The sequence below is a fragment of the Polypterus senegalus genome, chromosome 1, assembly GCF_016835505.1.
Source record: "Polypterus senegalus isolate Bchr_013 chromosome 1, ASM1683550v1, whole genome shotgun sequence".
Classification (NCBI taxonomy): domain Eukaryota; kingdom Metazoa; phylum Chordata; class Cladistia; order Polypteriformes; family Polypteridae; genus Polypterus; species Polypterus senegalus.
This window is the reverse complement of record NC_053154.1, coordinates 242,901,250-242,928,928: the sequence shown is the minus strand read 5'-3', so window position 1 is coordinate 242,928,928 and position 27,679 is coordinate 242,901,250. Positions and strand designations below refer to the sequence as shown.

Here is a 27,679-nt window from a genome sequence, read left to right as displayed (position 1 = left end):
ATGAAGGGCCTACCAATGATGTGCTTTGTGCAAAAGAACATGCAAGCAATGGCAGCGTGTGTTCCTGAGCAGCAGTGCAAGATCTTTAGATCAAAGTAGTGGTTACTTCAACCAACATGCTACTTGACTGCCATTTTGACCTCTTCCTTTCTGTGCCGATTAAACGTTCACGCAATGATCCCTTGCATGGGTTGGCCTTTTTGTCGATGTACTCATATTCACTTGGACTAGACATGTCTAAACCGTCATTTCCCTAACTCTCCAAATCGACAGAGAAGACACAAAACATGAGTACTCTTGTTGCTAATCCATATCCCTCCGCGTTCTCTTCCCCCGCAGCGCTCGCACTGTCCGCTGTCGCTCTGGATTCCCGGATGGAACTGTCATGGCGGCTGTTAGTGACCTGCAAAGCGAAAAAGAAAAGGAAGGTAATTTCAAGTAAACTCTGTGCTTTTCGCCTTTTATATAACGAGGCAGTTTTACGGTCAAAACTCGTGCTGTAGCTTTTCGGGATTTGCTTGCCAATGTCGAGACAGCCTTGGCTTTGAATACGATATTAAGTACTTATTTTCACGGAGGGTGGGGGCGTCGGTAGGAATAGATGCAGTCAACTAGACCCAAGAGTTCAGCACGAAGACGCATCAAAGTCTCAAAACTTGGTGGTGTTAGTAGATAAAATAGAAACGCGGAAGGGATGAAAATAAGTGCCAAGCTGTCGGGTTCATTTCGTTTTCCTCACTTTTTTCAAGTATACTGAAAGTCGAACTTGTCCGGGCAGTTAGTAAGTAGAAGGCACTGTATTCGTCCGCCGGCTTACTAGTTGAAAAATAGAGTAGATTTCTATTGAGGGCAAGAAGTAGTAAAGTGGGAGCGTGTTAGCTGCAAAGCATCCAGACTGTTAGCGCCCAACGGTAGCACTCAACTTTCCAAGGCCAGTCTAGTGCCTGAAAAATTAAAGCGAAGAAACGTCATTCTTTAGGCTGACGTCTTGTTTGAAACGTTGAAGGCACTTCGGAGACGCAGGCAGGCATAGTGTTCACTGCATTCATTTTGTGCTCCGTGTGTGAAGCCCCTCTGTCAGTAGGTGGGCATACCTGGCGATCTTTGATGAGAACTACATTGTGCTCTTTTATTTTAAAACGAACCCAACAAAACATAGACTTGATGTACTTCTGTCCAAAATGTACTTGCCAGGCTTGGTGGTAATAATCTACAGCTCCCAGCTTGCCAAAGCATTAGTGACTTTATACCATTGGAAAAGTTTACACTTTTAACAAAAGTCCTAATAAAACAGTTGCTGCCTTTTGACATAAACGGATGTCTTTCTGCAGATGTCAGAAGTTTGTTACACTTTTACATGACTATTTACTTGCTCAACAGAAGTTACAATACAAGTTTTCTGTTATTTATAATTACCTGTTAAATCAAGGATCAACAGAAGAAAAGGTATCAAGAAGGGAAGTAATTGCTGACTTTGGGACTTCTACTTTTTAAAGAAGAAGACAACTAGTAAAAGTACAATAGAACCACAAAATATCTTTTTGCTTCTAAATACAACCTCGGTAAAGAATTAGACTAACTGGTGCTCTCAGTTTTAGGATGTTTGCGTTTAAACTTTCAGGATTTGATACATATTTTAAATATTCAGTTTTTTTTCTGCCTTTAGCTTTAAAGTTAATAACACACTGACTGTAGTCGCACTAGCCACAAAAAAGTCAATAAACGCTTTAATCCATTCCAAAAATTTTTTGTTAGTTTAGACAAATGTGAAAACTTTTAGAATTTAAGTTTTTAAACCCCACCTTGGTTTAAGGTGATTCACAAAATTCTTTTTATACATAAATACATTTGAATGGTTAGATTGTGTAAAGATATTAAGCCGTAGGCAACAGAAATTTTAACGAGTAGTTCAAGAAGTGTAGTACTACATTTTTTCCCAAGGATGGATGAAAGATGGGCTGAAACAAACCTAAACTTGCTTGACTTTTGTTTAAGTGAGTAAACCTGGCTGCAGATACCCAGGAAGAGACTAAATGGTTGAAAGGGTGTTTTATGAGATGCCTTAACATTAGCAGATTGGAACAATTTGAATGTTAACAGGAAGTATGATAGGACCAATGTATGATCAGTTTATAACTAATTAAATAGTATATGTCCAGCATGCAAAAGGTTGTAAATATGTATTTAAAAACTACATTCATTATTCATTTTTTTTATATTGATAATTATTTGTAAAGTGACAGTGCCCACAATAAAAGGTTCTCTCAAATACAGCCCAGTTGGCTTAGCATGGTGCTGTAGATTTTTGCATCGCTGCTTTATACCTCCAGTGATCGGGGATCAGTTCTGGCCACAGTCATTTTATGAATTTTGCACATTCTGTCTATTTTCATGTGGCCATTTCCAGACTGGTTTCATTCCACATGCAAAGGCATGTATGTTACGTTATTTTGGTGCTTATATGAGGAACTAGTAGACTATGTAGAGCTGGTTGCTGCGTGGAAGCTTGCACAACTGGGGTAGGCTTATGTAATGCAAAAAGGATCCCAAGCAAGAAATGGTTGTCCAGAAATCGCATGCATATGTAATATTCTTTCATTCCTGTTCAATTCAATCTTGGAATTTGTTACTAATTACACATTTTTCTGACTTTTAAGTTGGCAACAGAGAAACCAAGATTAAATAAGTGTAATGTGCTCCTGTTTTTTCAGTAAAGTATTGGCTTCTTCTTTATTATTATTATTATTATTATTATTATTATTATTATTATTATTAAGTCTGTGCATTACATGACTCTCATGTTTTTAGTGTAGTTATTCCCACTTGACAAAGAGAAGAAGAAATAAAGTATTTATTATAGCTTGAACTTCATTCATTAAATAAAGAAGTGCATGGGGTATTGGTATTGGGAAGGGGTGTCACAATACTAAAATTTCAAGCTTCAATGTGATACAAAGAAAATGATTGAAATTCGATATCCAATATAGTACATAATATAACTCAATAAAATATATATGAATAAATTGCAATTCTCCATGCATTAAAAACTTAAAATTGCTGAAAACAAGTAATATAAATTGGCATTAAATGCAAATACTTTTAGTAAAAGGTTTACATTGATGAAAACAAATACTGTTACTGAAGTAGTACAGTGAATTGTTACAAATTTCATTAAATGTCAATTGAACAAGTATTGCAATCTTTTGTAAACTGTATACATAAAAATATTAAAACAAGCATTAAGTAAACATCCTATTAAAAAGAACATTAATGTCATCTTCTTGTAAACAGTTGTTCTGAAAAGCAACATGCTAACAGACTACTAACACACTTTAAGGCTTGGCAAAAATGCAAACAGTGCACATTGCATTTTGTGCAGATAAACTACACAACTACTGTATTTGTAACTTCCAAATTTGCTGTATAAGGGCTAGCATGTCAATATGCTCTTGTGTGAAGCATGCTTTTTTTGGGTTGCCAATGAGTCCTGACTTACTAAATACAAGCGCTGAAAGTATATGAGCACACAGAGGAGTAGCAGCGCCACTTTTTATGCAGTTGAGCACTGAAAAATTATAGTGCCTTACATCATATGATGAATGTCATGAAACATATTTTTTAAATCGCACATAATAAAGTAAAAGAAGGTAAAACACAATGGCGGCAGATTTTGCTGTGAGGGTTTAAAAATCAAGAAAGTGATGGAGTCCTATGGTGCCAAGATAGAGTGTTGCCTCTGATTGAAGAGCACAGAATAAAAGTGACCTGTAGGTAAGTATAATTGAAGACCTCCGTCTTGACACATTAAACATTTAACTGGCTACAAAAAGGTTTTAACCTGTAGAAAAAAAATAACCATCACATCCCTAATCTCAAATACAACTGTTTACAGGCTTATAATTAAAAATGTTTCCTTAATAAAGAACTAAGATACCTCTCCATTTTTTTGTATTGATTTGCTTGCAGTTCTTGCCTACAGGCTTGCATGTATCTTGTGGTTTGTCCATCCCCATTGGGCACAAAACGGAAGTATTTCTAGACCCCACTATGGCTGCCCTCTTTGTCAGTTAAGCGTCCTGGTGAAGGCTCCAGCTCTGCTGAAATTGCCCTCTTATTAACACTTGTGAGTGGATAGAACCAGCCATGGTGAACTGGAAGTGCATGCATATATAGGCTGTAGAGTCAATACCATGAAAAATGATTATTAAAGTCATTTTTAAATGTTAAAATGTATGCTTAGCAATATTAACATACTTTCGACAACCCTAGTAGTGGCAGATTATGGATTTTAATGTAGATTGCCCGAATCTTATCATTTTGTTAAAAATTCCAATTAAAGTGGGGGAATGCCACTGCTTTGTTCAATACAAAAAATATAATAGGCTACCATTAGTGATAATTTTATGCAGTAATAGTGTGAGTTTTAAAGCATGTCCTGCATTCATGCTTTGTTAACGTGATGATATGAAGAATCAGTCAGCTTGTAAATATTGGCTAATATGTTAGAAGTAAGTAGCTCCGGCTCAGAGACGCACACTTGGTAGTACCCTAAGAACAGCCAACTTCATTGCTGAAAGCAAATTGTCATGTGGGTCCTGAGGAAAGGGCTGTTATTTTGCTGTTTAACTTCATTATCTTACTAATTTAGAGGTTTCCTGTTACATATTTGTTAGTGTTTGATTTTAAAATACTGCCTGGATGGTGAGACAGTTAAGAAGATACAATAGTTGTTTTGTTGTTTTTTTTTACCATTATGTTAATTAGATGCATTGAGTGAGTTTTTCTGCAGCTGTTTTCAGAGAGGAAATAGAACAACAGCACCATTACAGTTTTTATTACAAAATTGGATTTTTGTCATATTAAAAAACACCTTTTCAGACTAAATGAACAGTTGTCTTAAACCATAAATTAACCTGAATGTCTGATTATATATGAAATTATTGCTGTGCAGCAATTGTGGCCAAAATTATTAGTTGAACTTATGACGTATTATTTATTGAATACGAAAGGTAATTTAAATTTTATTATTCATGATATACTGTAGATCTGTATATATGTGGTTGTCATTATTAGATTTTTTTTATTATTATTAGATTGTGAATTTTTTTAACATAACATTCTAACTATGAATAACAAATTTGAGCAAAATCAATGGGAAAATGCAGTAATTGCTGAAAAAAATGTTTGCTGCTCAAAAATATCAGTAAAATGGCACTAGTGCCATTTCAGGACAGAGGATACAGAAGATATTATAGATACCAAAAGAATAAAAACAATTTCTGGGCCACAGTTTTGAATGAAGTCTCACACCCCAGTATTAGACAACACATTATGTAACTTGCTTAAAAGGTTTTCGGTGGGTGTAGTTTGGCAGGCTGGGCTATGTCCTAGTAGTGCTGGGCAGAAGGCTGGCTGGTAACAGTCAAGGGCAGGATACCAATTTATCAGAAGATGCACTTAAACAGGGTCAGTTGTAATTGCCAAGCCACCTAAAAAGCATATCTTCGGGGACATGATTAGAAACCCACAAAGGCAGCAAATACTTGCATTACATAGATGATGACTAGATGTGGGATTTAAACAAAGTATGCTGGATCTGTAAGAGAGCTGTACTTCTGACAAGCGTTCTGTAATAATTATGAAGACATTTTAATTGTTGGTGACACTGATAAAAGCATGCTTCAAATGTATAATACAAAAGTAGTTTGAATACTATTCTGCCTTGTAAAGAATGACACACAGGGTGTGAACATACTTAAACAGAATTAGTCTCGCTTGGCTAAAATATAATTTGATGAGTACAGTATTCTGTGTTAAGTCTTTAAAATGTAAATTATTTCTTATTTATTTTTGTTACTCAAACATTCAGTCTTAATGATTCATAAAGTAACAGTTGACTTCTGTCAACTTCCTTTGAGTGTTTCATTTTTGTTTCTGTTGATTTTCAAATTGAAGTCAGTAATACAGTTTGAAAATGACAAAATGCAAGAATCTAAATACACTATGATTAAAACTTTGCAGTATTTCTGTGGATTTTATTACTTTTTTTACTGATGAGAGGTTTTTCATTTCCAATATGTCCATAGTAATATTACAGAACAACATTAACCATGTTAGAATAATGTATGTAATTACTAACAGTATATTGAAACCTAAATGGCAGAGATTACAGTTATGGCAACAAAACAAGCCATCTGTTCTCCATGTCTTCAGTTTAACTTAGTTTAATCTCTAATATCCTTTACACTATTACACTGGCCTCAGTTGGATTTGTTACATAAGATAAAATGATTAGTTGACAAGTACTGATAATAATAAATCAAAAACACAATTAAAGTGATGTTCACAAATTTAAAAACCATGAGAAAAATAACTTGCATAATAGTCATGGGGCAAGCAATGTCACCATATTAGTTGTTGCCTTTTTTCTAAACTGATCGATAATTTGTTCTGATTACCTCAAATGCAACCCTATACAAAAAAAGGCATCTTCAATTTCTATGGCATAAGCACTTGTGCCCTAATAATGAAAACTAAGTTGTTCTGATCTCTTTAGAGAGTCGGGAGAATCAGTTATTCTGCTTCAGTCTGTGTTCTGTGTTTTTACTGTTTTCAACATTGGAATTTATTTTTTATGTTGATGTTGGCAGCATAGGCCTACTAAAGAGGAGCAGACTACCACTTGATTTAGAATTAAACAAGGAATGTCTACCTCTTTAGGTATTACTTAGTATTTTGTGGCTTATGTTCTAATATTCATTTTGTGTAACACATTAACACCTCTATTTTAATTCCTTTTCAGTAAAAGAAATCTGAAATTTGTACAACTTTAGTGTGTCAATTCTAAGCAGACTGTATGTAATAAGTGTCGTTAATAAAGTGAAATTTTACTGCAATAAGATAAAGGGGAATATTGAAAAAAGTTCTTGCTGGTTCAGCACTTAATACAAGTTACAGTTTCATGCAGACATTTGGACTCCCTGGCCAAATTACATATTTGGTTGACATTTGAAGTGAAAAATAGTAAATACAACTTTGACAGCATACAAAAACCAGTAGCATTTTTATAAAAAAATGTTAATTTGCAGTTTTCATTTATTTCATAAACTGAAAAAATGCAAAAAAATATATAAAACATAAAGTTTTAATTGTAAAGATTTTAGAATTTGTTAGATTGATAGTCTTGTGAAGAATGTTCATTAGGAATTGTCGGCTTAAAACAATTCTGGAGACTAGTACATTTCTTGACCATTTAAACATTGAACAACACTCAACAAACATGGGCTTTTCTAAGCTACTGAGTGAGGGTCTGAAAATTAAACACTGTGTAAGCAGAGTGAAGAAGTGGTTCCAATGAATATCAACAAATTCTCAAGGAGAATGTCAGAAGTCAGCCAGGAAACAGAATTCAAAAAAGGGATGGCTTCTTCAACAAGAGAGCGATCCAAAACACACTTTGAAATGTACTAGGAAGGACTTCAAGAAACGCTAGTTGAAGGTTTTGGAATGGCCCTCTCAGTCCTCAGACTTAACATTATTGAAAATCTGTGGGTAGATCTTTAACTTGCTCTGCATAAGAAGTTTTAGACTCATAGCTGGCAATATAAAATGTTTTCCCCCTGTTATATTTGTGAAAAACGTTAATACTACATAATTTAGTAGGGTGACTAAACTTTTGTAAATACCATATTTACTCTTTATTTATTAATTTTTTTGTTCAAATAAATTGTAAATGTACATTAACATTTTTATAGAAATGCCAATGTTTTAGTTTGTTTTCTGCTAAAATTGTATTTACTATTTTTTTTACTTAGAATGTCAATGCAATAGGTAATTTGGCTGGGGTGTCCAAATTGCTGCATGGAACTGTTTGAAGTGAAGTGCACAAACATAAATGACTATCGTCTGGCATACTCTTTTTGGTAAAATACAGCTGATGTTCTATGTTGTTACTGTTTACTGTTTGTATATTTTTTTTAACATAAGAGCAGAGGATCCTAAAATTATGTACAAACATGAGACCAGGCCATCAAACTTGCTTGGTTAGCTAATATTCAAGTTGACCAGATATCTCATACAGTCATGGCTGAAATTATCGGCACCCCTGGAATTTTCCCATAAAATGCACCATTTCTCCCAGAAAATTGTTGCAGTTACAAATGTTTTGGTATACACGTTTATTTCCTTTATGTGCATTGGAACGACACAAAAAAACAGAGAAAAAAAGCCAAATCTGACATCATGTCACACAGAACTCAAAAGCCAGGCTGGACAAAATTATTGGCACCCTCAACTTAATATTTGGTTGCACGCCCTTTGGAAAAAATAACTGAAATCGAGCGCTTTCTATAACTGTCAACAAGCTTGTTACACCTCTCAACTGGAATTTCCGACCATTCTTCTTTTGCAAACTGCTCAAGGTCTCTCAGATTTGAAGTGCGGGTTATCCCAACAGCAATTTTGAGATCTCTCCATAAGTGTTCAATCGCATTTAGATCCGACTCATTGTTGGCCACTTCAGAACTCTCCAGCGCTTTGTCTTCAACCATTTCTGGGTGCTTTTAGAGGTATGTTTGGGGTCATTGACCTGCTGGAACCCCATGACCTCTGACACAGACCCAGCTTTCTGACACTGGGCCCTACATTGTGCCCCAATATCTTTTGGTAGTCTTTAGATTTCATGATGCCTTGCACACAGTCAAGGTATCCAGTGCCAGAGGCAGCAAAACATCCCCAAAACATCTTAGAACCTCCACCATGTTTGACTGTAGGTACTGTGTTCTTTTCTTCATAGGCCTCATTCAGTTTTCTGTAAACAGTAGAATGATGAGCTTTACCAAAAAACTCTACCTTGGTCTCATCTGTCCACAAGCCCGGAAGGATTTTGGCTTCCTCAAGTACATTTTGGCAAACTCCAGCCTGGCTTTTTTATGTTTCTGTGTCAGCAGTGGGGTCCTCCTGGCTCTCCTGTCATAGCAATTCATTTTGTTCAGATGTCTACAGATAGTTCAAGCTGACACAGTTGCACCCTGAGTCTGCAGAACAGCTTAAATATGTTTTGATGTTGATTGAGGCTGTTTATCCACCATTTGGACTATCCTTCGTTGCAGTCTTTTATCAATATTTCTCTTCCATCCACATCCAGGGAGGTTAGCTACAGTGCCATGCGTTGTGAACATCTTGATTATGTTGTGCACAGTGGACAAAGGAACATGAAGATCTCTGGAGATGGACTTGTAGCCCTGAGATTGTTGATATTTTTCCACAATTTTTGTTCCCAAGTCCTCAGACAATTCTCTGCTCTTCTTTCTGTTCTCCATGCTTAGTGTGGCACACACAGACACACAACAGAAAGGCTGAGTCAAATTTTCTCCATTTTAACTGGCTTCAGGTGTGATTGCTATATTCCCAGCACCTGTTTCTTGCCACAGGTGAGTTCAAACGAGCATCATATGCTTGAAATAAAATGATTTACCCACAATTTTGAAAAGGTGCCAATAATTTTGTCTGGCCCATTTTTGGAGTTCTGTGTGAAATGATATGAGATTTGACTTTTTTTCTGTGTTGTTCCAATGCACATAAAGGAAATTAACACGTGTATACCAAAACATTTGTAATCGCAACAATTTTCTGGGAGAAATGGTGCAAATTCTGGGAAAATGCCAGGGGTGCTGATAATTTCGGCCATGACAGCATATTTTTGAAATGCTGTCATAGTCTTAATTTCATCTATATGACTTAATGAATGCTCTTCTGAATAGTGAAACTTGTGTTTTCATATGACTTACGCTCCTGAACAAAGAGACTACATTTTCTTGGAGTATCAAATTAGGACGTGACCTTGCAGCGTTGCTTTAAGTCCTCTGTATAATTAGTGCCCACTTTATTAAATAGACCTATGTAGTACCTGTAATCGCCCCTCTACCTTTAGATTCAATTCACAGATAATGGCGTGCATGCTAATTCAGTAGCATTGTGTTGTTAATGCACATTTCTGGGCTACATGTTCATGCTGCAAATCTTTCAATCCAACACATTCCAAAGGTGGTCTTTTACATTGTGATCGAAGGAACAGTGCAGGTCTTTGGAGTAAATTGATGTTTACATTGTTTTGAGATGAAGCATGCTTTGTGACTTGGTGCATTAGATTGGTGGGTGTATCCATTTGAAAAAGAGTACCATAAAGGGATATATATATGGTCAGTAACAATGCTTAATACTCGAGTAACTCTTGGTTGCTATTAAGAGGATAAGAAAACATTCCCTACTGGGTTATAGTACAGCCAGCATTTCTATGTTCTTGGCACAAGTTAGGATGGATCAATGGATTCTTGCTGTTTATACCATCTGCATGCTGCAGCAAAATCGAGATTTGAAGATTTGTCAATCCTTTGTCTACTGTTAGTGTTTTTCTAGTTTATATTTTTTTAGTTTTAGTCCTTATTTAGTTTGTTATTTAATTTTCTTTTTGTTTAGTTTTTAATTGTATAATTTTTCTTTTTATTTATGTTTTTGCTCATTTTTATTTTTTGTTTAGTTTCAAATTTTCAGCAATTAACTTTTAGTCTTTGTCACATTTTATTAGTTTTGTGTTACTCACCAAAAATGACCACATGGATACAGATTTGCAAGTATAAAAATGCATTTTTTTCTTGTAGTTGTCAAATAATTTGTCATTTATGTTGCACCAGTCAATTTAATACATACAGTTTTACTGTCTGTGAAAGAACTCAATTTTCATGTGATAATTTAACAGTATATTTTTAAAAAGAATGCAAGAATCAAATAAGAAGTGTCCTCCGTCGTAGTTTGTAACTTTAACCTACAACACCTTTAGGAAAATGCTTTTAAAAAACATTTTTTATTTTTGAGATTCCATTTGCGAGCAGTGTGATCACCCCACACATATAGTCTTGTTTTATATTTATTTGTGATATCTTCTGATGCTGACTGTATGTCATCCACCTATTTCAAAACTTTGAAAGTGTATTTTTTCAAGGAGTTCTCACTTATTTTTGGATTATTTTTGCTTATTTTTTTGCTAATTTTTTGGAATAGTTATTGGAATAATGTTTTGCTTAGGTTTCATTAATGGGAATAACAATGTCTATTATTCGTAACTAAATGAAAGTGGTCTTCTGCTATTGTTCCAGTGCAAATACACCAAGGTTTTTAAGAGCTGTTACTTGAGTATTGGTTGCCTTTCAGTGGTTAGTTTGAATAAGCCTGGCTATTCTTCTCTGACCTTTTTCTTAGCAAGGTGTTTCTATGCACTGATTGGATTGCATTTATCATCCAGTTTTGTGTAAACTTTAATAGAATGAAGTACAGGAATATCCCAAGAGGGCAACTGTTTCTGAGATGCAGCCTCAAAACTAACAGTCATTATACATTCAAAGGAGTTTAGCTTATACATCTTGCTCATTTTAATGTTTGGTTGACCATGAATGCATGCCATGTATATCTCATTACAGCCTCACAATTTGCTGTGTGGAGTAGCAGGCTATTTGCACTGATGGACAGATGTATCTAATGAAGTGTATAAAACCTTATTTTTTAACTACTTAAATGTCCTGTCAGTTTAATGGTGCACACACACACGTAGGACTTGCCCAGGCTCTTTTGAAAGCTGTCAATCAAATGAATTTGCATGTGTATGGGATGGGGGTGTATTTCATATGTAAAGTTCATGCAGAGATTGTTATTTGAATGCAGTCTGATGGAGCTGTGAGATACAGTTAATTTAGCATTTCTGTCTTCTTGGTTTTGTTTAGTATTGTGTTCAAACAATTAATGAAGACATATATTGTATAAAAGCTTTTCTTCATGATTTGAGAAAATTCATGCCCATAAAGTAGGCTCCAGTTTTCTCATTAAAGATGCCATGACTATATGGGTCTGACAAAAATGTAATCTATGAGTATCTTATTTTAATGTTTTATTTATTGTCTTATTTTAGTGCTTTCACTTTTACATACATATTTTGAATATCTTTTCATTAATGTTAAAATACCACTTTTTAAAATTGAATAAAATTCTTAAAGGTTAAAGGCAGCATCATGTTACTTCAGACACCATTAAGACACATTGCAAGATTTTTTTAGATCATCTTATTTTCTAGTACATCACTTTAAGGAACAGCTTATTTACATTTTTGGTTGTGTAAGGAGACCTTGACTTTTGCTGTTAGCAGTTAAATGGACAGCCAACTATGTAATAATGAAGCATCCTTTTCAAATATGTGCAAAATCACTATTGCAATTTTACTGCACCCACTCTTTCATCTGGATAAGATAACTGGCCTGGCTCTCCCCACCTTCAAGTTGGCAAAAGCTCTCAAAGCCAGATTTATCTTAAATTTTAGAGCTCTTTACAGGCACTAGGGAAAATAATTAAAGGAAAAGCGAGGAAGCACACTTTACACTATATTCTTTTTGTCATAATCAATTTCATATGCAATACGCATTACACACCTTTGCTAATCTAAACTGCTCAAAACAATTAAAGAAACACTTTGAAAACACATCAGATCTCAATGTGAAAAAAGTCATGCTGGATATCTATACTGATATGGACTGGTAATGTGTTGGGAACGAAAGGAAATGGAAATGAAAATTATCAACCTACAGAGGGCTGAATTCAAAGACACCCCGAACATCAAAGTGAAAAAATGATGCGGCAGACTGGTCCATTTTGCAGAAATTTCATTGAAGCAGTTCGAAATCATACTCAGTAGTTTGTACGACCCCCACGCTTTTATGCATGCCCGATAACCTCTGGGCTTGCACCAAGTGAGACGACAGATGGTGTCCTGATGGATCTCCTCCCAGATCTGGACCAGGGCTTCACTGAGCTCCTGGACAGTCTGAGGTGCAACCTGGCGGGGTTCGGATGGGCTGAAACATAATGTTCCAGAGGTGTTCTATTGGATTTAGGTCAGGCGAGCATGGGGGCCAGTCAGTGATATCAATTCCTTCATCCTGCAGGAACTGCCTGCATACTCTTGCCACATAAGGCCGGCATTGTTTTGTACCAGGCAGAACCCAGGACCCACTGCACCAGCATAGTGTCTGACAGTGGGTCCAAGGATTTCATCCAGATACCTAATGGCAATCAAGGTGCCGTTGTGTAGCCTGTAGATGTATGTGTCCCTCCATGCATATGCCACCCCAGACCATCACTGACCCACCACCAAACCAGTCATGCTGAACGATGTTACAGACAGCATAATGTTCTCCACGGCTTCTCCAGACCCTTTCACGTCTGTCACATGTGCTCAAGGTGAACCTGCTCTCATCTGTGAAAAGCACAGGGCACCAGTGGTGGACCTGCCAATTCTGGTATTCTATGTCAAATGCCAATCGAGCTCCACGGTGCCGGGCAGTGAGCACAGGGTGTAATAGAGGACTTCAGGCCCTCAGGTCACCCTCATGAAGTCTGACCGTAGCCAGATGCAAAACTAATGAAAAAATGAGGAGGGAAAATGTCAGTGGCCTCCACCTGTTAAACTATTCTTGTTTTGGGGATTGTCTCATTGTTGCCCCTCTAGTGTACCTGTTGTTAATTTCATTTACACCAAAGCAGCTGAAACTGATTATCAATCCCCTCTGTTACTTAACTGACCAGATCAATATACCAGAAGTTTCATTGACTTGATGCGCGATACTCTGATTAAAAAGTGTGCCTTTAATTTTTTGAGCAGTGTATTTTTGCTTTATGGGATTACACTTCTTTGTGCTGTAAGAGGCTTGGTCATGTAATGCTGCCCACAGCAAGGTTTGTTTTAAGTGGAACACAGCAAAAATGTACATTTTTCACAGATTAAACTATTACATTTTATGGTAATAACCAGCATGTTATTTATCAACATTGTTAGTGGGTATCACTAGTAAAACTGCATTGAAATAAAGTCAAAGTTAACACACTAAGGAGAACAAAATTTTGAAAAAAAGGATTCAAGCACTTTGTAATTAGTCAGTTCGAATTCGAGATAATATCCAGACATCTAAATAAACTATAGCAGTTCGGCAGTTAATGGAGTCACTGCAGATGTACTTCTAGGAGATTAATGATGAGTAGGAAATTTTGATGAGTGTCCCAGGAAACATTTATAAACAGTTCAGTTTTCCAAGAGTCCTTAATTCATTTGTATAAGAGTACAGTGGATTCAGAAAATATTTAGACCCATTCACTTTCTGAACACTTTATTGTGTTTGATAAATTTGCCATTTTTACCCATCAATCCACACTTAGTAGCCCATAATGACAAAGTTAAAAAATGTTTTCAGAAAGGTTTGAAAATTTATTAAAAAAATGAATAACTGAAATGTCTCATATGTACAAGTGTTTAAACCTTTATTTTAGTACTTTGTAGCAGCCCCTTTGGCATCAGTTACAGCTTTGAGACTTCTTGGGGGTTGTCTCTACAAGCTTTGCACATGTGAATTGGAGTAGGCTATATCAATATTCCTGACAGATCCTCTCAAGATCAGTTGCACTGATTTGTTGAGTTTAAGTCACTGGTGCTTAGTAGCCTCCATATACTGTAGCATGATGCTACCACCACTATTCTTCCCATAGAGATCAATTTTTATATCAGACTAAGTAACCTTTTTTCTCTTGCTCTCTAAGTCCTTTAAATGCTGTTTGACAAACTCCAAACAGACATTTGCCACTCTGATTGATGTAGAGCGGTTGAGATGGTTGTCTTTCCAACAGGTTATCACATTTCAGCAGAAGACTTCTGAAGCTCTATTAAAGCGACTGTTACGTTCTTTGTCTTCTTCCTGACCAAGGCACATCTTGCCTGGTTTGGTTAGGTGGCCAACTCTTGGGAGAGTCCTGGTGGTTCCAAACATCTTTCATTTCACTTGTTAAGGTCACTCTGTTTCTGGGAATGCTCAGATTTTAGAAATGGTTTTATACCCCCGCCTTAATCTTTGTTCACCATAATTTGATAGCAAAGGTCTACAGAGAGTCTGTTGGGTTTCATGGATTTCGCCCTTATGTCAGTGTGAATTTTGGGACCTTTTACACACAGACGTGTGCCTTTATAATCTATATCCGATTAATTCAGTTTGGTGTAGGTGGACTCTAGTCCTGTTCTAAACACATCTCAAGGATAATTGAAGCAAATAGGATGCACCCTACCACAATTTGGAGTGCCACAATAAAAGGTGTGAATACTTATATGAATGAGAGATTTTAGTTTTTGATCTATACTAATAAAAGGCAAAGCCCTCACTCACTCACTCACTCACTCATCACTAATTCTCCAACTTCCCGTGTAGGTAGAAGGCTGAAATTTGGCAGGCTCATTCCTTACAGCTTACTTACAAAAGTTAGGCAGGTTTCATTTCGAAATTCTATGTGTAACGGTCATAACTGAATCCTACTTGCGTAAATATATGCGGCCATAGCCTGCAGCTCGGTTGCCATGTGAGGCGGAGTTGCATACCCCATCACCATGCTTCCCACGTAGTTGGCTGCCTACCTATATTGCGTCCCCCATACCCATGCCTTTTATGTAATTGAGTGCCTTCCCATATAAGGCCGTCCATCAGCAGCAATCCAAGCTGTGAGAAAACAGTAAAAAGGAGGCGTGCCAGACGTCGTGCTACATTTTCTGATGCAGCTAGACGAAAACAACTTTGTGCTGCTGCCGCCAAATACTTGCAGAAAAATCCACAAGTTAATAGACACGCTGCCACTAAATACTCGCGGGCTAATCCACAAGTTCATAGAGACGCTGCTGCTAAATACTCGCGGGCTAATCCACAAGTTCATAGAGACACTGCCGCTAATTATTCGCAGGCAAATCAAAAACTTAATGCCGGGAATGCCTGTTAAACATCTTAGATTCACGAGTAGCAATTTGGGTGGTGAGATGTCTATCGAGGTGATCACTGTAATATTTATATGTCATTGAAATGTATTATTATTAGGCATGGTTTAGGCACCGATGTCATCAGGAAGGCACCAGAAAAAGGGACCTCAAGGTTACTATTATGGAAGTTAATTTAGAGCACGGATGCCGTGAATGTAAGAGCTGTAATAAATAAAGTTCCCCTGCATACTTTAAAAGAAAGTCTCGCCACATTTAATTTTTCACAATTTGTGAAAACAAGACATGGTGTCAGAATAGAGGACAGTCATGGATTTTGTTGGAGTTCCCTCGCCACGAATTGACTGGGATTCTCTTAACCTGCTGGGAGAATGGAAAAAGTTCTAACAGCACGTGGAGCTGATGTTTTCTGGCCCGCTATAAGGGAAAGACGAGAGTGAGAAATGCAGGTACCTGCTCCTGTGGATTGGGGAAATAGGAAGAGACATTTTTAACACATGGACTCTCACCCAGGAGGAAGCTAAGTTTCTGAAAACTTATTATGACTGTTTTTTCAGGCATTTGTCATGCCTAAGACGAATACGATATTCGCGAGATACAAGTTTAATGAGAAGATGCAGGGTATAAACGAGAGTTTTGATCACTTTGTAATGGAGTTAAAATTGCTGGTGAAGGACTGTGCTTATGCAAACAAAGATGAGATGGTCAGGGATAGAATAATGTTTGGCACAAACTCCGCGAAAGTGTGAGAGAAACTTTTAAGTGCCGGGTCTGAGCTAACATTAAATAAAGGCGTGGACATTGCAAGATCGCACGAGATAGCAAAAGCACAGCTGAGAACCTTCGGTACATGTACTCCGGGCGGCTCACGTGAACTGACTGTGAACGCAGTATGCAGACAACAAGCAAGAGCTCCAAAGAGCGCTGAACAAAAAACACATTACACAATTGAGAAGGCAGCAAAAGAATATGAAGTGAGTGACGCATACAAGCATATTAAGTGCAGTTACTGCGGAAACAAAGCACACGGTGGAAAAAGTCAATGTCCAGCTAAAAGAAGACAGTGTAAAAAATGTGGTAAATTGAACCACTTTGCTAAAGTTTGCAGAACTGGGAAGGGTAAACCCAATCATGGAGTGTGTTATGTCTCAGATAAAGAGGAAGACGAGTTGTTTATTGATGCTATCGCTAAATATTCGCAGGCAAATCCACAACTTAATACCGGGAATGCCTGTTAAACATCTTAGATTCACGAGTACCGATTTGGGTGGTGAACACTTTGATGAATGAAACCTGTTATCTTTACAACGGTTGACAAACACGGAATGTAAGTTGAACACAACACGTCCTCCAAATATGAACGTGATTGAAAGAAAAAATGATAATCAAATCCTTGATGACAGCAACACTCCTAACAGTCACAAAACAATTACATTGACAATCGTGTTATGTTATTTTTAATATGTTTCCTTTTCTTTTTCATAACTTCTTTAACACACTACTTCCTAATTCTTGCATTTTAGTTTCTAAAATTTACAAAGTTTATTTTGCTAAATTTTAATTGGTATTTAGCAAGCATTTATACATTTTCCATTGGGATCATTTCATTGGGTTTTTTATCCGTCTGATTTAAAGGATTTCCAAGTGTCCTAGCTATATAAGATGATATTTACTAGTGGCTCTGACAGTAAAGTACCTGTAACCTTTTAGCATTATATGATGTTCGCAACAGTGTCTGCTCCACTTCTTAGTGGTCATTATATTAGGACACAGTTAAAGGAAAGTCCACAGCTAAAAGGTTATTTAATATGAACATAACAAAAGAGAGTTAGCAAGTGATGGCAAAAATATAATAATAATCATAATAATAATGCATTTTATGTATAATATGTCTACATTTCTTATAAATGTTAATCTGACATTACTGTATTTTTTTTTTTTTTCCCCAAATGCATGATAAAAGAAGAAACAAATGACCAGATAATTAAACAGTGATATCAGTTACAGGTAAAATGATTCACTGATTATAAAACCGAGTGGAGCAGAAAATAGGATGAGATACCAATATAATACATTAATGCTAGTAAAACATAAGGCTGGCCGAAGATGTAACCAGTCTTTAGTGGAGAAATGGAAAGGGTAAAACTGTTAATAATGGCTCTGTAGACGATAAATATTTGGAAGGTTTTACGGTGTTTTGAGATGATCAAAGTCTCACTGCCATCTGTCTCACAATCATCCTACAGTTGTGTACGGCACATGCAGGATTTGATAACATTAGTATAATAATAAGTTCTGGTGGACTGTCTGTTACTGTTGATCACATTCCACCACAAGGTGTAGCAGTTTGGACAAGGCAGCAGTTGGCACCAAGTCAAAAAAACAAATTCATAAAAAGAAAATTGAAAAAGGTTAGTAACAGCTGTCAACATTAATTTTATTTAAAGAAGCATATTTTTCACATTTTTAGTATGCAGCCTGAATTTAAACACACAGACTGGTATACTTCTCTTCTGCTAGCAGTCATTTTATTCCACGGTTTGGAGGTCTCGCAAGTGAAGCTCCTGGAGTAAGCAGTCTTTTTCATTGCTGGAATTTTGAGAAGGCCTGAAATTGTAGTTGTTAGTTGAAATAAATATATAAAATGCAAAGCTGACTGACTTACACACTCGGTCATCAATAACACAATTTCCCGTTTACCTAAAAAGCTGACATTTGACAGAATGGTACATCGATGTCCACTAAGAAAGGTCATTTTGATATAGCAATATTTAGGGGTAAAACAAAAATAAGAAAAATGTAATACCCCAAATCTCAGAAATTGCTAGACAGATTTAACTGACATTTGTTGAAATTGTAGAAAAAATAAAATCAGACAGCTACCGTCTACAACTTCATTTTACCTGCAATCATGTGCAAATATCAAAGTGAAAAGTGTTTCCCATCAGCCAGGGGTGCTGCTCCAGAATATTTCAGTAGTACTCACAAAGTTTAAATAGGAGCATTGAGTAAAGTCCTGTGTCATCAAAGGCAGAAACTTTTTTTTCCCCTCAACCACTTCAGAAAAACAAATTTCATTGACTCAGTGCATTATGGCGTTTACCTTAGAGCAGTGTTACTAAACCTTTGTGTCCTTGGGACCCACTTTTAAGTTCATTGATGACCCATCCCTTTGATAAATGTTAAAAGTTATAAATGGGAAAAATATTGCGCAGCATGGTTGTTCGTTTCAGCGGACCTAGGGTGTGCCATAGACACTATATATTTATTTTAATCAGTGCATTGCATTTTTGAAACAGCCAACACTGTTGTCCACCTGTATATTGTCATTTAGTTCAACATGACCAGTGTTAATGCCTTTTGAAGTAAAAAAGAAAAAACACTGCAAATTACCCGATTGAACCAAACCATGACTGAACAGAATGAAATGCAATTTATTTCTATATCTGATGAGGTGCAGTTTTTCAGAATGTGATTAAGAAGAAAACAGAACAGTGCTTTTGAGTGAGTAAAAGTAATTAGTAAATTTAGGGGGATTTTTTTTGGGTAGACGGTTATTTGAATATATACTAAGGCAGTACTAATTTTAGGCTTTGATGGTAAAGGTGAGTTAAACTTTTTAGCAGTTTTTAGCTTTAAGTGAATCAACTTTAAATTACCTTTGTAGCAGTGTCTAATATTGCTTTAATACAGTGTTCTAGTGCAAACTCTTAACACCAGCACGGGAACTTGTATGTAGCATGTTCCACAGTAAGCAACTTAAGTGAACTAATATAATAAGCCACTGGTTAATAAAATAATACATGCAAATATTATATGCAGAAAAGTCCTTAGTTACATACACCTGATTAAGTAGTGGCACTATAACTTGAGGCCAACCGACATTGACTTAGCTGAGTAACACGGCTCGGCTTGTATAGTGATAACATCGATAGACAATTTAAAATGTGGCCTATAATAGCTGGAAGTCAATACAAGCATTATAGGACTGGCTTCATGTGATCATGGTTCATAGCCTGGAGGTAGATCTGTTTGAAAAGCCTATGAATAACACATTTCTGTGTAAAATAAACAAAAAAGTCCAAAGATGCAGGTTAGGTGTATTGGCGATTCGGAATTGTTCCTAATGTGTGTGTGTGTGTGTGTGTGTGTGTGTGTGCGCGTGCGTGCGTGCGTGCGCACACCCTGTGGTGGGCTGGCTTCTTGCCTTGTGCCCTGTGTTGGCTGGGATTGGCTCCAGCAGACCCCCGTGACCCTGTAGTTAGGGTATAGCGGGTTGGATAATGAATGGATGGATGGATAAAATCAGTTAACGTCTCTGGAGTTCTGTACAGTGAGGAAATGCCTTTATTTTTCTTTGCTGGAAAAAAACAGGCTTTGAGAAGGCCTACATTGTGCTGAACACCGCAAAACTAATTGATAGGTCTTCTGTGATAAAAATTAATGGTTTCATTTTACTGTCTGTACAATCCCTCTACAACTAATTGAAATTGTTTTCCTCTTTTTTGAAGGATAATTAAAGATTTTTAAATTGCTAACATATTTATACTGTGTTGCAGTCAATGCAGCAATGGTTGTGAATCACCTTGCTTATGGGTGTTTAGAAAGCAGTTGTTTGTGTGATTTAATCTAATTGGGAGTCTCTGTGTCTAGTCAAGGCTGGCTTTAAGTGTTATTTGGTAAATGTCTGATTGTGGATATCAACTGAAAATGAGAGAGACAGAGATCTGTACCAGTATGAAAATGATGAGGATAGATGTTTTTTAGGTTTTCAGAAGTGGATGGAGACGTTAAGCTGAATTAGGTTAAAATTAATTCAGAGTGCTAAGTTTTTATCGCTACCTGTTCTCTTGGAGCAGGGCTCATTTCTTATCCTGCAATGATTATGAACACAAGCTGATTTTCTTGCAGTGTAGCAACATTGTCCTTTTTATAGATCCTATTCAACGACTGCAGCTTGGAGGCGAGCTTTTATGAGGGTTTTTTCACCCTGTGAGTAACCAACTTGTTATTAACTAGAAATTATGTCTAGACTGTACTTGTAACTTTTTCCTGAATGGTCTGCGGTCTATCTACAGGTAAACATTAATGCATAGTGCTGATGCTTTCCATCTAAAGAGTAACACTGATATATATTACTTCAGTCATTAATAAATAGCATTGCTGCAGAAATATTCTCTCAGATTTCGAGAGCTTAGTCTTAATTCTGAGTGACTGGTTACCTTTCTTCCATTGTCTACACTTGCTGACGTGTATTATTATGTCAGTGCATGTACTCATTTTATTTACATCAGACATGCAGCCCAAATAATGAAATGTACAGATATGATGTTACTTCTCAATGACAGCTTATAGTTTGTTAATGCAGTTGTGAGTATAAACATACTTTTAAGTATTTCATTTTTAATGAATTATTTTGCATTTTATTACAATTTTGTGAGTGGTGGATAACATGACTGTTTCTCGTTACAAGGTTAATTATGGAATGGAGCAGAACAACAACATCAGAAGATGAAGACCATGTATTGATTTGTCTGACTCAAGGAACAAATGATGTTGAGGGGCCTGAGGTGAATTTAAGTATGCATCCAGTTTTGCAATCACTTGCTACAGATCAAGCTGAGCGGTCTATTGTATCCCAGACAGCAAGGAAATCATTTAAGAACCTATTTAATAACGAGAGCATGGATGTTAGTGAAATACAACCAGTGCATCCAAGAACCCCAGAAAAAGCAGTGCTTTCTGCAAAAGTACTCCAGTTCAGATGTAGTGAATGTGAAGGGAATACTTTGTTCAGTCCAAATGACTTAATGAAGCATTATAAATCAAACCATTATGGATTTCTGCCTATATATCCATGCAATTTGTGCAGCTTCTCGGCCAATGATTTCCAGATTCTTCAACAGCATCGGCTGATTCACCGCAACACACTAGTAAAGTGTGATGTTTGCAAAGATGATGTTCAGTATACTCTTCTTCAGTTAACAAGACATTTTACTATGAGACACTGTGTAAATGGACATTTCCGTTGTGAAAAGTGCAAGTTTTCTACGAAGGATGTAGGAACATTTGTACAGCACATACACCGCCACAGTGAAATCCAGTATAGATGTGGTAAATGTCAACATGTAAGCTATACAAAAGGTGAATTTCAGAAGCACCTACTGGTTCATACTGGATCTTTTCCATTTAATTGTCAGTTTTGCGATTATGGGGCAACACGTAAAGATTATGTTATAAAGCACATATATTCTTTGCACAGTGATCAGTTTGAGCAATCGCCTAATTATCTTCAAAAAGAGGATGTGGCTAAATGTGCACTAAATAACTCTGCGGGCCTGAAATATATGTTGAAGAGAAGCTCAAATGTACCATTGAATGAGGTGCTGTGGCAGACCAAAGATCCTCAGGATATATCTGGAAATGATGTGGCTGGAGAGTGTGAAAGGTTAAATATACCTAAAATCTCTGCACGTGAAACTCCTCCATTTTTGGGTAGAATTGCAAATGGTGAAAAAGGAAGGACTGCATCCTCTTGTACAGTAAAGAAAGAACCACCAAATGCTTCAGACTGTGTTCTCTCTCAAATTACAATGGAAAGCACTCAGAATCATAATTCAGGCTTACTAAAGTCTAACATCAATGGATCATCTGTGTTGTATTTGAAAAACAAAATATCAGTTCCTCCTAATTGTACCACTAAGTTCATGGGATTCAAGATGGTTGGTGGAAAAAAACATCTAGTGCTAAAAATAGTTCCAGTAGCCAAGGCAGAACATTCAACACCCTCACTACAGTCGTCTTCCATTTCAGGTGAATCTGAAAGTGATTTACTAACTAGAACACATGAGGATACAGGTGGAGTTATGACTAAAGGGGTTCCACAGGAGCACAGCAGTCAGCAGCTGGGAAGAAACTATTCATTGGGCAAGATTCATAGAGTTCGTGGTGACCTGAATCTAAATACAGTAAAAGAACCAAGTACTATGTTCCACAAAATCAAGAGTGAACCCTGTACTCCGGCAGTATCATTAACAGAGTCTGTTCCTAGACTTAGCCATACAGTTACAGAATTGTCAGATATGACCGCTCATTCGTCAGGCGCTTCACGGTTTAATAAAATCATGGTGAAGCAAGAAAAAAATGATTTACACATGTTTCCTGATTGGCAGCAGTCTGGAAATGTTTCAATAACTGTTGAAAACATGGATGAAGATTCATGTTTACCGAACCCAGAAAGCAGGCAAGTATTTAGCTTTCATAATTACTCCAAGGATACAGCACTTAACCGCGGTCTATCACTGCATCCAGAATCCCTGTTTGGCATGACAGACCCTTGTAGCATTCTGGTATCTGAAACCATACATACAGGAGGTACAAGCCCAGGACGGTCAGCTGTGTGCCCTGACTTGCATGTCAAAAAGTATAGTCAGCATTTCTCAGGCCACAAACATCCTGAAGCTTATGAGGTGTCAGAGAATGAAGAAGTAGAAGAAATTAATCATGTAGCATCACAGTTAAATTCGGGACAGTATGTTGAACCTTCAGATGAAATGTGTTCTCATGATAATTTCCCCTTAATGCCCAAAATTACATCTGTATTTTCTTTAAAAAATGAATGTGACTCGGAAGGTTCAGATTTGGATGTCAGCCAAATAGTAGAGAGGGTTATTGAAAAGGAAAGGAAGAAATCATTAATGCCTGATGTTAACAAGAAGGGTTGTATGTATTCTGAGACGAGGAAAGGCTCTGTTGCAACATCTGCTTCATTGGACCAAATTTTAGGAAAGCATTCAAATGCAATAATACATCAACAGTTGGAAAAGGAACACGGGAGACCTAGTGGATCTGTCGAACTGATTCAGTCATTGAATTTGCCTGAAAGAAAACACATTTTACTTCATCCTTCTTCAAATGGGTCAAGTATTCCCTTTCAGTTTGGAAACCACTCAGGATTCAAGTTAATTCGCGGGACCTCACGTTCTCAAGTAAATGAAAGTGAAAAACCTGAAAGCTCCCCTGGATTAAAGTTGACACTCAATAATGGAAGATTACAGGCTTTTTCTTCAGTCAAAAGTGAAAATAAGTCTGAGTCTATAAGTGGTAACACACTGCAAGGTGCTGGGAAAAGGATGTTTCCTTCAAGACTGCAAAAAAGTTCTGGCACAGGACACATTTTGCTGAATGGTAAACCACTTAAAGGTTCACTTGTCGTTTCTAAGTCGGTACCATCACTTTGCACTGAAACAGCTTCAAAAGTGCCAACATGTTTTCTGGTGAAGCCACAGGTGTCCACAGGAACAGCTGCAGTAGTGAAGGGTTGTTCATCCAACAAACAACAAGCATTTTTGTTAAAGTGTTTAACTCCCATTAAATCAAATTTACTCCAAAACAGTCAAGCTACAGGACTGATGATCAATCGGGAACCCTCTACGCAAGAAAGTGGGAGCAGTGCACAGAAAGTTTTGTTGAAAATTGTTAGAAGCACCGCTAAACCTAACTCGGTCTGTGGTAGAGGAGAACCATTGAGGAGAGGAGCATCAGTGCTGACTGCTGACATGTCGCATGCTGTTCTTCAAACTGTAACCCAAGCAAATAGGTCAGTAGTTATGGCAGCAGATACTTTAGCAGCTTCTAGTATGCTGATGTCTCAAAACCAAAGTTCAACTGAACATCTCCCTCCAAACAGCAGGGCTTCTAAGCCTTTGGTGAGTACTGTAGGTGTCCCACTTAAATACTCTCTACGTGCAAATGCACAGAACAAAGAGAAACATATACCTGCAATAATGAACTCAGTAAGTAAACGTTCAGATAGTCAAAGACTTGATTCTGCTTCACTATTGACTGCCAGGAGGAAGAGGCAAAAGAAGCTTGGAACTGCAGAGAATATTCAGGAGCACCCAAAGGCAAAAAAAATATTAAACAAAAATGTGAATGAAAGCGATGAGGTTCTTAGTCACGAAGTCGGGCAAACATTGGCACCAAAGGACGTTGTTAGGACACTGAGGCTTGTGCCTTTTAATCGAACACAGGTAATAAAGTGCCCTCGACGAAATCAGCCCGTGGTAGTGCTCAATCATCCCGATGCAGATCCTCCTGAAATTGTTAATGTTATGAAGACAGTAAGCAAGTTTAAAGGCCATGTTTTAAAAGTGGCTTTGTCACAAAGAACAATAGCAGCACTTTCTGAGGCAGAGCGTAACTTTTCCCTCAGCTTAACTTCTCAGGATTACCAGACAATTCGAGGGCACAAGATTAAGGCAATAAGCCCCGTGAAAGAGAGGTTTGTTTTGAAACTGAAACTGAAGAAGACTAGCAGGAACAAATACAAGGTTGTGAACTCTACCTCTGTCAGTAATGTCACATCTACATTCAGCTGCTGGTTTTGTGGTCGACTCTTTGACAACCAGGAGCAGTGGATAGGACACGGCCAGCGGCATCTCATGGAAGCAACAAGAGACTGGAACCTGTTACTCTGAGTGTGTAGGCATACGTCCGGAGCGTTGCAAGGTGGCAGAGTAACTGATGCCGACAGTTTTGTTGCTGATCTGTAGTCCCTATAGCATTCCAGAAGCCATTCTAAATGGAGGTTTGTGAACGTGAGAAGCTCAGGCGATGAACAGCAGCAAATGATTTTGTAATCACTTAACTCCATTCAGTAGGTCGAATGACAAAGTGAACACGTTTAGTTATCTATGCAGATTGTGTTTCACTTTTTGTATTTGATTTTTGTGTTTAAATTATTTAGTAATTTGTAAATGATTTGAAAAGGCCCTTATTGGATCATAAACGGTCCAGTGATTTCTGATGTATTTCATAATATTTATAAATTAGAATGAAGGGAAATGAGCGTGTGTGATGCGTAATGGTTGCGTGTGAACTTTGTATAATTGACCCTCTGCAGATGTGTAACTCAGGTAACTTTTTTCTGTCCTTGATTAAAAAATATATATCGTATTGTTTTGTTGAAGTTAGTTGTATTTGTTTCTGTGCTAAATTGCTTTGAATTAATTGGTTTGTTTTTTTTCCCCCCATTTTACCAAGAGTCGTGAATGATTCTCGAGTTAGCCTGAGCTATTAGCCAACCCTTCAGTAAGCAGTCAGTGGTGGCAGCAGCAACAACCAGTGTAGCCGAACAGCTCTGTGTAAGAACGGACCTTTGGTGCATTTGTATTTATTTATGTCAGAATTCCCTCACGTCAATCATTTTTGAAGTTCATTTTGATAGTTTTTGTTATTCCTTGTTGTGCATCTTACAAAAACTTGGCCCGGTATAACAACTTTACTAAGGGACTTGTTTGTCCTTAGGTTTGCAAAAAAAGTGTAAATTATTATTCATGTATTAAATGCTGTAGTTTTACAGGACACATCTCAGAAATAGTAAAAACTGTGTCTAATCTGTCATACGGGTAATTGAAATAATGCTGTATTTTGGAGGTTATTTCGGTTAAATTATGAGTTGGATTTCTCTTAAACCTGTGTGTGAAGATAGAAATTATTTTGTAAACTTTTGACACTGTTTGGTTTAATATTGTACAGTTTTTCATACATGTTTTTACTCATAAATGTCAGGGAGGAAAAATAAATTGTCAGTTATTGTTTTGTTAGTGTTGCAGTTTATCAGCTTTTGCTAGTTCTCTTAAAAAGCTGTAGCTTGGGTTTGCTTCACCAGCTGCCTTGGACTTTTTCCACACAGAAAATGAAATTTTGGTACATTTCTGTGGAAGTATTTTTTTTTACTGTGACCTACACAATCTACTCAGTGCTTGGACTGAAATAATAATCCTGAGTACTCTCAAGTAGCAGGCATTACCCAGATAGCCGAGTAGGAGCAAGTGGCCCAATTGTACTTAAACTGTGGGTCTTGTTGAGGCCTAACAGCCAACTCGTGTATTAAAAGTAACTTAATGCAATGGCCGGAGAACAGAGTGCAGAGGGTCGGAATGGGTTGGGGTTGTAAAGAATAATATAGCTGAGATCTTGAACATCCACGTTTCATGTAGGTGAGTTGGACACCAAGAACTGGCAGTTTAGGCCAAGCTGTCCCCCTCTGCAGAGAGAAGGCCTACGAAATCCTCTAATAGGCCGTCTGGGGTTGGGGACCGACGTGGGCCAAACTGCTTGGCTGCTCCACTAGCTCAGGTACCATTAAAAACGTGCAGAGCCAAATCTGAGACAGCTTACGCTTCCAGATACCATCCTTACTCTGATGTGCAGAGATGGTCGTCATGGACATGCTGTTATTATGACAGCCTAAGTTGTTAAAAGCAAATGGCGTAAACCGTGGGGGTGCCTGTTTCAGTCAGCGGATGGCCTGTGCTGGAGTGGGCGGAGGTGGATGGTGGGTAATGCTAGACACCCTTGGACCCCCTTGGATGAGGCTTGAGCTGCCCAGGGTGGTTCAGACGTGAATGTTAAATTGGTCACTGCATTAAGCAGGAGTTCTTGGAGAGCTTCAGTCAGAATCATCGTATTAGTCTGCTTGGAGTGTGGAGTCGGTTGTGTAACAAAACTGTGAAAAAGTCCAAGGAATTTCTATAGGCAGGCAGCCTACAAGCTACAGCAGTATACCTTTTACTAGACTGCATCAGTGCAAATCTTTTCTACAAAATGTTTCAATTAAAAAAAAAAAAACAAAAAACAAAACTTTAAATGGAAAACACTAGTTTTGACTGCAGTACATAAAAAGTGATATTTTTATAATCATTCCAAGAAAGTGCCTAGAATGTCATGTTACAGGTTTCTTTGGAATTGTATTTTCAGACAGACCCTTTGAATTTATATATTGTATATTGTGAATTGTAATAAATGTAAATAGATTTATATTTGTATTTT

At 37.2% G+C, this 27,679-nt stretch overlaps 1 protein-coding gene across 1 annotated transcript; it reads left to right on the top strand.

Moving 5' to 3' along the window:
• The first annotated feature begins 349 nt into the window (after positions 1-349).
• LOC120540194 (zinc finger protein 518A) lies at positions 350-27,679 on the top strand. The gene is made up of 2 exons (XM_039770753.1): positions 350-428; positions 21,318-27,679. Exon 2 carries the CDS (start codon positions 21,325-21,327, stop codon positions 25,321-25,323), a length of 3,999 nt encoding a protein of 1,332 aa, XP_039626687.1. The 5' UTR covers positions 350-428; positions 21,318-21,324; the 3' UTR covers positions 25,324-27,679.

Coding starts and splice junctions, on each gene's coding strand:
- LOC120540194 (XM_039770753.1), top strand. CDS start 21,325: ATGGAATGGAGCAGAACAACAACATCAGAAGATGAAGACCATGTATTG.